The sequence below is a fragment of the Merops nubicus genome, unplaced genomic scaffold (genome assembly GCF_000691845.1).
Source record: "Merops nubicus isolate BGI_N331 unplaced genomic scaffold, ASM69184v1 scaffold45347, whole genome shotgun sequence".
Classification (NCBI taxonomy): Eukaryota; Metazoa; Chordata; class Aves; order Coraciiformes; family Meropidae; genus Merops; species Merops nubicus.
In genome coordinates, this window is record NW_008623146.1 from 1 (window position 1) to 9567 (window position 9567).

The following is a 9567-nucleotide window of genomic DNA, read 5'->3' on the forward strand; positions in this document are numbered from 1 at the left end:
GAGGAAGAAAGATTTGGGGAGGGGGGACAAGGACTTGGGGAGGGGGTTCTCGGAGGAAAAAGATTTGGGGAGGTGAGGTCAAAGATTTGGGAGCGGGGATCAAAGATTTAGGGAGAAGGTACTGGGGAGACAAGGATGTGGGGAGGGGGTTCTTGGAGGACAAACATGGGGAGCCAGGATCAAAGATTTGCGAGGGGTTGCTGAGGGTTGTAAATGTGGTGCTTAGTGACATGGTTTAGTGGTGACCTTGGTAATGCTGGGTTAATGGTTGGACTCAATGATCTAAGGTCTTTTCCAGCCTAAATGATGTTATGATCAAAGATTTAGGGAGAGAGTGCTGAGGGGACATTGATTTGGGGAGGGGGCTGAAGGATTTGGGGATGGAATGCTGGGTGAGCAGGAGAGCAGGGGGCAGTGGGGAGTGTCAGAGAAGCAGGTGTTGGGAGAGGCACTGGGGGACCAGGTTCTGGGCTGGGGATGGTGGGGACATTTGGGGAGGGGGTGCTGGGTGTTTGAGGGGGTGAGGGGCTGTGTCCCTCTGGGCTGGAGGAGCTGCCTGACCTCCCCTCTGAGGGCTGCCAGGAGCCCCTCAGAGGGTGCAGCATGTCCTTGTCTTTCACCCAGGAGCCATGTGCACAACAAGACTCTTCACCCTGGTCCTGGTGGTGCAGCCACCCCGCGTCCTCCTGGGCATGAAGAAGCGGGGCTTTGGAGCCGGGCTGTGGAACGGCTTCGGGGGCAAGGTGCAGCCAGGGGAGAGCATCGAGGAGGCTGCTCGCAGGGGAGGTCTGGCCCGGCTCGGCTGGGGGCCCGGGGGGGAGGTCTGGCCCGGCTCGGCTGGTGCCCTGGGGGAAGGGGGATATTGGGTCACAGGTTGGGCCATGGAGGTGCTGGGTGATTTGTGGTGGACTGCAGGAGGGGTTACCACAGCTCATGATCAAGAACACTGTCATAACTGGTGTGCTACCCGTGAGTGCAGTCGTGAGCCATCTCTGGGCAGAGAAAATCACCTGCTTCACAGGAGATGGAGGATTGTCCACATGTATAAAGAAACAAGATTGATTCCTGTTTCTTGTCATCTGCAAATCTTTAACTGTCATCCGGTCTACGAGTAACTGGAAGTTACCCAGTGTTCTCCTCCTGTCTCAGACTCTGATCTGAACTAAGATTTAATCTGCTAGTGGTGGGCAGAGGTTCTTGCGCTGTTCAGAAAGGTGCAGTTTAATTTTGTCTATACAGTAGAGTTATAAAATGCCATTGTACCACTGATTGTTTAGATTTTCAAGCTCTTGAACAGGTGCCATCTTTCAGTAGCATTTTCAGTACTGTGTGAAAATTTAGTGACACAGTATCAGAAATTCTCAGAGGTTCCTTATGGAAGAAACTGTAGAAATGTATCATTTGATGGCATGTTGGTATTTTTAAGCCCTAATGCTGAGTTAGGGAATTGAATTCCATTATTACAGAGGTACAGTACTATTTTTGAAACTTTCAGAACTGGTTTCTTGAAGTTCTTCTGTCTAGCCAGTAAGAAGAAATATCACATTGCAGCTGAATTGCTGAATTCCTCTAAAAATTAGGTACCTCGTTCTTTACATGAATACTGCCAATACAAAGCCACACTTTTCCACCTCCTTGCTTCCTGATATATGCCAAAAACTATGCCTTGCACCTGCAGGAAGACCACTGTTGGTGTGCCCCACAGCTATCTAACAGCTTTTGCCCTGAACCCTCTCCTCAGCTGTGCCAGCGGAACCCCCGGGTTCTGCGGTGAGCCAGAGCAGGGGACAGAAGGGTCCCTGTGCAGATGTGCACCCAGCAGTGTGAACCTACCCGACATGACATCGTGCCCTTTGCTCTTACTTGTCGTCTCTGAGTGGAGGGAGATCAGTTTTGTGGCTTAAATCAGGCCTTTGTCTCTTTCCCAGTGCCTGCTGCCGTGCCCTGCAGAATGCTCCGATCCCCTTCAGCGTGGTTGGAAGGAGTTCACTGCAGGATGACACAGTGATTCCTGCCCAAGGCAACAGAGCAGGAGGCAGGCCCCGGAGCCAGGGCCAGCGTGGCAGGCAGCCCTCCCTGCTGGCAGGAATGGCACTGCTGCAGTGCTGCCTCTCCCGGGAGAGGCACAGTCCAGGTCAAACTTAACTGGCTCCACCTCTGCTCTGTACCTGGAGTTGAGGTATGGAGGCTGTGGCTCCTTCTTGCACTGTCTCAGCTGGGTCTGTGGCAGCGTAAGGTGTGACGCGCTCTCATAGCACTGAGAGTTAAATATTAAGCTGAAAATACAGCAGAAGTTTCCTGTGTGGGTAAGATTTCTGCCCTCCACTGGGTACTTGGGAGCACCTGGGCACCCACAGCTCCTCCTCAGTGGCACGGGAAGCATTTAGCTACTTCATTATTTCTAGTTTGCTACTTGTAATGTTTCCACTTATTATGTACAGAGCCAAGCAGCTGACAGATAAATTGCTTAGAGATCCATAGCTGTGATGTGCTTTGTTGTTCAATTACCACAGTGTGTAAAATGAAGCTTTTAGCTTTGTTGCTGGAAAACTGCCTGTACTTTAGACAGTTTCTCAGGAAGACAGGCTAAGACATTAAGTTGGAATATAATTTTGAAGGATGGGATCCATGAAATTGGTGCTAAAGAAAGCTGGAACCTTAACAATAATTTCCATTACATTTTTAAATTGTTAAGTTATTGCCAAATATGCAGCTACATTAATTATTAACCATAACTGAAGATATGCTGTTTCAAAGTACTTCCTATTATTGTACATTAGAAAAACCATGACTAACTTCAAGCCATGCTGATTCTGTTAGAGGTAGGTAAAAAAAAGGCCCGTAGTGTGTAGCATAAGCAGAGCAAGTAATTGAATATGCTTCCAGTTGCTGTGCATGGCAATGCACAGAGAAGAGCTGTCTGGCAAGGCTCTCAAAGTGCTCTTAGAAGTCTTGCCTTCCCGCCTCTCGTTACACTAAATGTAATTCCAAGGAGCAGAAATAGAAAGTTTACATAATTCTTTGGTGGTTTTTACACAGCATTGAGTGGGAGATGGTATTCCCAATGTTCTGTGTACAAATGATGTTGTGTAGTGTTTAATAAGCTTCAGTTAGCCTCAGAAGCAGCTGATTTTGTAGTGAGTACAGATGTTATAGTATTTGTTACCTGCTTTCCCACAATCCTGAAAGCTTTAGCGTGAAGCTGGCAAAGCCTTTTGCCTGTCTAAATTAAGTGTATCTTGGGAGTTCCTAAGCCACGTCCAGCTACAGTCCTGAGCGTCAGCACACGTCTAACTGCTCTCAGGAAAGACCATCATGTTGCAAGGAATGTAAATTATACAAAACAATCAACTTTCCTGAATCTTCCCCTCCCAACACAGACTGTTTTCCTAGCAGCCTTTAGGGAGGGTGAAATAACACGAGCCAGCTGGAACCAGCCCCACTGTGGTGGCAGCAGGCTGACAGTTCAGTGCTAGCCAGAACTCTGCTGTGCCCTGCTCTGTTCTACAGGTGCAGCTTTCACCTTTGCTGCACTGGAAGCGTTTTGAATGTCAGAATAAAGCTACTGACTGCTTTTATGTTCTCCCCCTGCTCGCTTGCATGTAAAGAAGCCTACTTCTTACACAGGGAGCTTCTGGAGGAGAGTGGACTGACTGTGGACACCTTGCAGAAGATGGGGCAGATCACGTTTGAATTCGTGGGCAACTCTGAACTCATGGAAGTTCACATCTTCCGGGCAGATGATTTTCATGGAGAACCAACAGAAAGCGATGGTAGGTCGCTGGCAGAGGGGAAGGAAGGAGGCACGTTCTCTTGGGACAGTATTGCTCTTCAGAAAAACAGAACTACTCATGCCAAAATCCCTTTAAGAAGGGAGGCAGCTGGGCTGTAGGGGGAAGCTGCTTGTTGACAGATATTTAAAGTCTAGGCAGCAAACAACTAAGTCTCACGCAACGCTCTTTTGTTTTCTCCCACCAGAAATGCGTCCACAGTGGTTTCAGCTGGATGAGGTGCCCTTCAGTCACATGTGGGCAGATGACAGCTATTGGTTTCCTCTGCTGCTTCAGAAAAAGTTGTTTCGTGGCTATTTTAAGTTCCAGGGACAAGACACTATCCTGGAGCACACTCTGAAAGAAGTGGAGGAAGTTTAAGAAAATGGAAGCATTCAATCCATGTTCTGCTGCCCACATTGGGCTAGAACACCACAAGTACTACTTGTAGGGGTCTCCTTTCCCAACTCTCCAGCAGAGGAGACTCATTTGCCACATCACTGGGAAGTAAGGAAAATAAGGGGGTTTCTTAGAGCAGAAATAAAAGTAACAAGATTTTCCATGCTGTGAAGTCCCTGGCTGTGGTATACGTTAGTGGTTATGTGACCACAACTACTAAAAACTGAAGTGTTAACCCTTTTCTTCACAGGTGATGATTTTTTAGGTTTTCCATTATGGTTGGAAACATTTTTTTAAAAGATTAAAAATATTTTTTACTAAAAGCATGAGTGTTGTTTTGTTGTAAGCATCTGGCTACCTTCTAGACTGTTTAATGGCCTTTCAGGAGTTGGCTTCCTTTCACAGAAATATTAAGTGGACTATGATGCAGCAGCATCTATTAACTTCTCAGTGACAGTTTGTAGACAGTTCCCTGTCTAGCATTACTTCCTGGGACAAGGTTAGGTGTGACCAGTCCTGTGAAAGCCTTTTGAAAAGCTAAGGTAGAGATCCCTTCAGGATTCTCCAGCTGAAGGTGATGTAAGGTTAAGGAAACCCAAGTCAGAGGTAGATGTATGGCCCTGTTCAAGCCCTGCGTTCACTCTTGCAGCTCCTGCTGTGAATCTGAACTATTCTGAGCATTTCAGGTGAAATATGCTGAACAAAATCCACCTTCATCAGTCCATGATGCAAAGTGCCATCACCTACAGCTGCAGGCTTTGCCACAGGCTGGTAGCAGGGAACCTGCTCACCATGGGGTCAGCCCAGCTCAGCATGCTGGGCAGCAAAAGCTTCAGCAAACTACTAGAAATAACACATCACATATATAACTTCTTATACAAGTTTTGTTGTTTTGCTTTGCCTTTTTTTTTTTTTTAAACAGTTTTACAAACACATATAACACTTACAGATAGAATCTTGGAATGTAACATAGGATCTGTAAACATTTCCAGTCTGCCAGCTGTAGTAACAGTTCTTTAATTCCTGCATTTGGATAAAGTGCTTCATACATAAGGCTATTTGAGCAAAGCAAAGATACAGGATACTCCACGCAGGCAAAATTCACACCCTCTGAACAAGACTTCCTTCTTGTCTCCCTCCAGCAGTTCTGAATCATTTATACCACACAAAAACACCCTGCTTCATATGCTCAGTAAGCCACAGCTCAACTTGGAGGATAAGAGTTAACACCTTAGACTCTTACTTTTCCTTTTGTGCTGCACACTGAGTTATTTACAGAGATTTTGATACTCACTTCTGCTTCTGACATAGCAGTATAAAGGTTTCTGGCTGATCTAATGCAGAGAATGGCTCGAGGCAAGCCAAGGAGAGAAAAATCAGCACAGGGAGATAGGTAATGGGTAGCCTGTAACAGGATGTAAGACCTCACCGCGTGGTAGGAAAGGGAGTGACTGGCAGCCAATACCTGTTACGTTCTGATTTAGTTCCTGGTGGAGGCTGTAAATTGTGTAGTGAGAGAGCAAGTTACCTTCTGTTCCTCTAGGAGTTTAGGTAAGAACAGGACACGTGCTGCTCAGGCTTGTGCCTCCTTCTGTCCCCTCTTCTGCAGTTAGTTCAATCTTTGATGAAGATGCTTATCACCAGCACTGACTTTTAGCTCAGGTCAGAGTAGTCACATTACCACTCCTGCTGCAGCTGTGGAGACTGACACATTTTAACTAAATCCTGGCCCCAGCTGGTGATCTTTGTCTTTTAGGAAACAGCACAAACTGAAGATTTAGCCTGTTACAAATTCCAGGAATTACATCCTTGCATGACCAAAGTAGAGGCCTAAAAGCACTGGGATGCAGCAAGGCACTGTTGAAAACATGTTAGAACTTAGGAGAAGCAACTTGCAAGGAAGAGAGAAGGAGAGGGAAAGAAGGATCAGTGATTAAGGTTGTGTTGTAAATGTTTGGAAAGCCTCTCAACACATGCTACTGATGAAAAAGCCTGTATATTGTATATTGCCACTTCACAGCCTGAAGCAGAGGAGACCTCAGGAGTGACAAAAACATATAGCCCTTTTGATAAAACAATTTTCAGGCCAAGTTTCAAGTTCTCAGCTGTTTACTCCCCTGACACCTCCACAGCAGATTTGACATAGAGACCCCAACAGAAACACTGGAGGCCCTTCCTACCATTAGAATTTCAAACAAATGGAAGTCCCCATGACCTCAGGTGATACACAGAAAGCTTCCACTCAAGCAGGCACGTTAACTCTTTGGCACTACATCTTACAGGAGCATCAGTTCTTGGATACGCGGCACACACTCTTCAGTTAGTCTTCTGAGTTGCTTAGTGTTCATTGCAATCTACCCAGCAACGGAACCACCTTGTTAAGTCTTGTTCTCACCCTTGTATATAGCAGAAGGCAACAGCACAGAGGTCACTGGAACTGGTTCCCCCACACTGACTAGGGGAGACAGACAGCTGAAGTCAACTCAATTTCCTGCTGCAATCCTCTAGAAGGAAGCAGCACTTGATGCTGCTCTGTGAGTCTGACAGATCCCTAAACTAAACAGAAAAAATACAGCAAGGAAGTCCCTCACATAGAGAGGTAAACATAATAGTGCTAGTTGCACACTGACCAGTCTCCCAAAACGAAGGTTTGCAAACTGAGGGTTGTGTGACAATGTACACACAAACTCTGGGATGAGACAGAAGCTTGACAGTCCAGCAGGAAATAAACCCTGAAAGTGCCATCAGCTCTATCAGCTTTGAGAACACTCAGCCTCTGTTCTCAAAATCCTCAGTGACCAGAGTAATAGCAAAATAAGAAGAGCCCCTCTCCCAAACTGCTCTCCTTGCAGAGGCAAGGGCTGAGAATGGAGGAATGGGTCATTCCAGTTTCTTTATAGCTCATGTGGTCTGCATTTATCATTACTACAGTCTCTGTATTTGGACAGCAGAATTCTTGCTTGAAAGGAGAACAGGAAAGAGGGGTTAGTCTAAACCCAAATGTGGTTTTGATGTTTGGTGGGGGGGGGGTTGTTTTCTGTTTTTTAAATAAAGTCAAAAATTAAAACATTTTTTGAATGTGAGAAGTGCAAAGTTCCATTCAGGCCAGTGCTTTGCAAGTGCTCCTACAGAACACAGCCCAGGCACGTCACCTACCCCAGCCAGACAGGCTATGTAGAAGTTACATCATGTAGATATTGGATCCTGCCCCAAAACACAGTATTTTCTCAAGTTGTCTGTTCACCACATCAGGCAAACAAGGCTAACTGAGGGAGGACAGGTACTGAGACTAAGGAAATGACAGGCCACCACCAGCCAGCACCTTCTAAAGATGCTGGGAGTAAAGAGCATTTAAAAGTATGGTAACAAACTTTCCACATGTTAACAACAAACCATCTTCCTAATCAAGACAAAGTCAAGCAGAAAAACCTTTTGTGCTGTTCTTGAGATTGTATTTTTGTTGTTAGTGGGCTGCAGAAACATTTCCCTCCCCAGCCAGTTTGCTTTGGCCTGCGAACAGAATCTCTTCTGCAGCACTTTGGAAATCTTCAGGAGAGAGAATCAAATCTGTCCCAGCCATTTGCAGTTAATCTGTCTCACTGGACAAGGCCAATAGGGAAGAAAGACTCAGAAGAGAGTTAACATTTGAATTACTATAAAAAGCTCTTAATAATGCAATCTGAGCAAAGCTGTTTAACAAGACACCCTACACACTCCTCAAGGCACAGCAACCAAGAAATTCACCCACAGAAGGGCACTTCACCATGTTTTGAGGAGTACAATGGTCATACCAGTCTCATGAAACTGAGTAAGTAACATTACCTTGCTGCTAGCTGAAGAAACTAATCCAGAATTTCCACCCAACTAGGAAGAGCTTCATGTTGCCTTGACCTTTCTAAATTAAAAAAATAATAATAAAAAAATTGTGATTGGAGGATTTAAATGTATTTCCTGCTAATGGGGAAGTTCCCAAATGGGAAAATACTGAAGTGGTTCCAGTTTAACAGCAAGCACTCATGCTTGTCAACGTGCTTCCTCTCTACCCACTCACAGAAAACGCTCAGAAGCCGAGTCTCAAATTCCCCCTTGGCAGCTCTTTTGGCCCCTGAGAAGTTAGGTTCAAGGGAATCCTGTTCACGTAGAGTTTTGCTGCATACGTTTGCAGTTTCTTCAATTATCAGTTTCTCTGGAGGATATGCACAATTTCCCCTAAGGCAACATGACAAGCAAGCTCTCTCCCTACCCTTTGCCTAGTGAGGAAAAGTCACTGGAGATACAAAAAGTGAAACACAGAGAATGTTTAGTCCCTTTATCACAACCACAAATCATTCCAAAAACAACAAAAATTAATTACCAAGGACTGTGCTACGTTTAGAGAGATTGAGAACTGTCACTTAATTGTCTTCTCTCCTTCACAAACTCCAGTGATACCCAAAGCTAGAAAAAAAAAAAAGAATGACAGTAACATCCTGACAAATACTGATTTTTTGCTAATGAACCTTATCAGCACTGTGTCCCTGCTGGTGTAACAGGATACTTCCATCTGTTAGACCAAAGAAAAGACCAGCCTTCAGGTCAGCAGCTCTCCAACAGCCCTAAACAGCTCCTCAACAGTCAGAACCTCCAGAAGACAATAAACAAGCTACTTTGTAGCTCTTCTGCTCATATACTACCAGGAGTTCACAATTAAGGAGTGTTTTCTTCTATTCTTTCCTCATTTATGCCAGGAAAACTCCTCAGAGTTCCTGAACCCAGTTGTCTTTGGCCCCAAACTGAAATATATGAGCAAGTCCCCAGGCTGTCCTGCACCCATGATCTGGAACATGCTGGCAATACAGCCTGCCTAAATTCACTGGGAAAAGTACTGTCACCCAGCAGCACTGACTGCTTCCAGCTGTGCTAGCAAGTCCAACCACCTCAGTCATGTGTTTTGTGCTGAAGTCTGGCACTGAGAAATCAAACCCAGATGCCAAATCAAATCCAGACACCTATCCATGGGATGGGGGGTGGCTCTTGGCCTTCTGCACACATGCCCCTAACACGGTCCCTCCCAAGCTCTTGAGAGGCAATCCATCTCCACTACCAGCCAGTGCTTCACACGCCCTGTTCCTCCCAGCACTGGGGAGAGGTGCAGAGATGTCTCAGCACGTGTGCAGACAAACATCACTGGAGCACTGCTCCACAAGGCGCGGAGGCATCAGCAACAACACTGCAGTGCTCACTGCACCAGGTCACTCCCTGACCCCGTGAAGAGTGTCTGCAAGAAAATGAATGTCAGCTCTGCTCCAGAGCACTTCAAAATTGATTGTCTTTATATCTGTATGTTCTGCCCCACATCCAGGCTGTCTAAATCAGAGCAGCTCAAAGCAGCGATATTAAAATATAAAAAAAAAAAAAA

The 9567-nt window shown here is 45.8% G+C and overlaps 1 protein-coding gene across 1 annotated transcript; it reads left to right on the forward strand.

The window, feature by feature from the left end:
• Positions 1-623: 623 nt before the first annotated feature.
• NUDT1 (nudix (nucleoside diphosphate linked moiety X)-type motif 1) lies at positions 624-4151 on the forward strand. Its single transcript, XM_008944986.1, has 3 exons — positions 624-786; positions 3612-3773; positions 3979-4151. Exons 1-3 carry the CDS (start codon positions 630-632, stop codon positions 4149-4151), a joined length of 492 nt encoding a protein of 163 aa, XP_008943234.1. The 5' UTR covers positions 624-629.
• The last annotated feature ends 5416 nt before the right edge of the window (positions 4152-9567 follow it).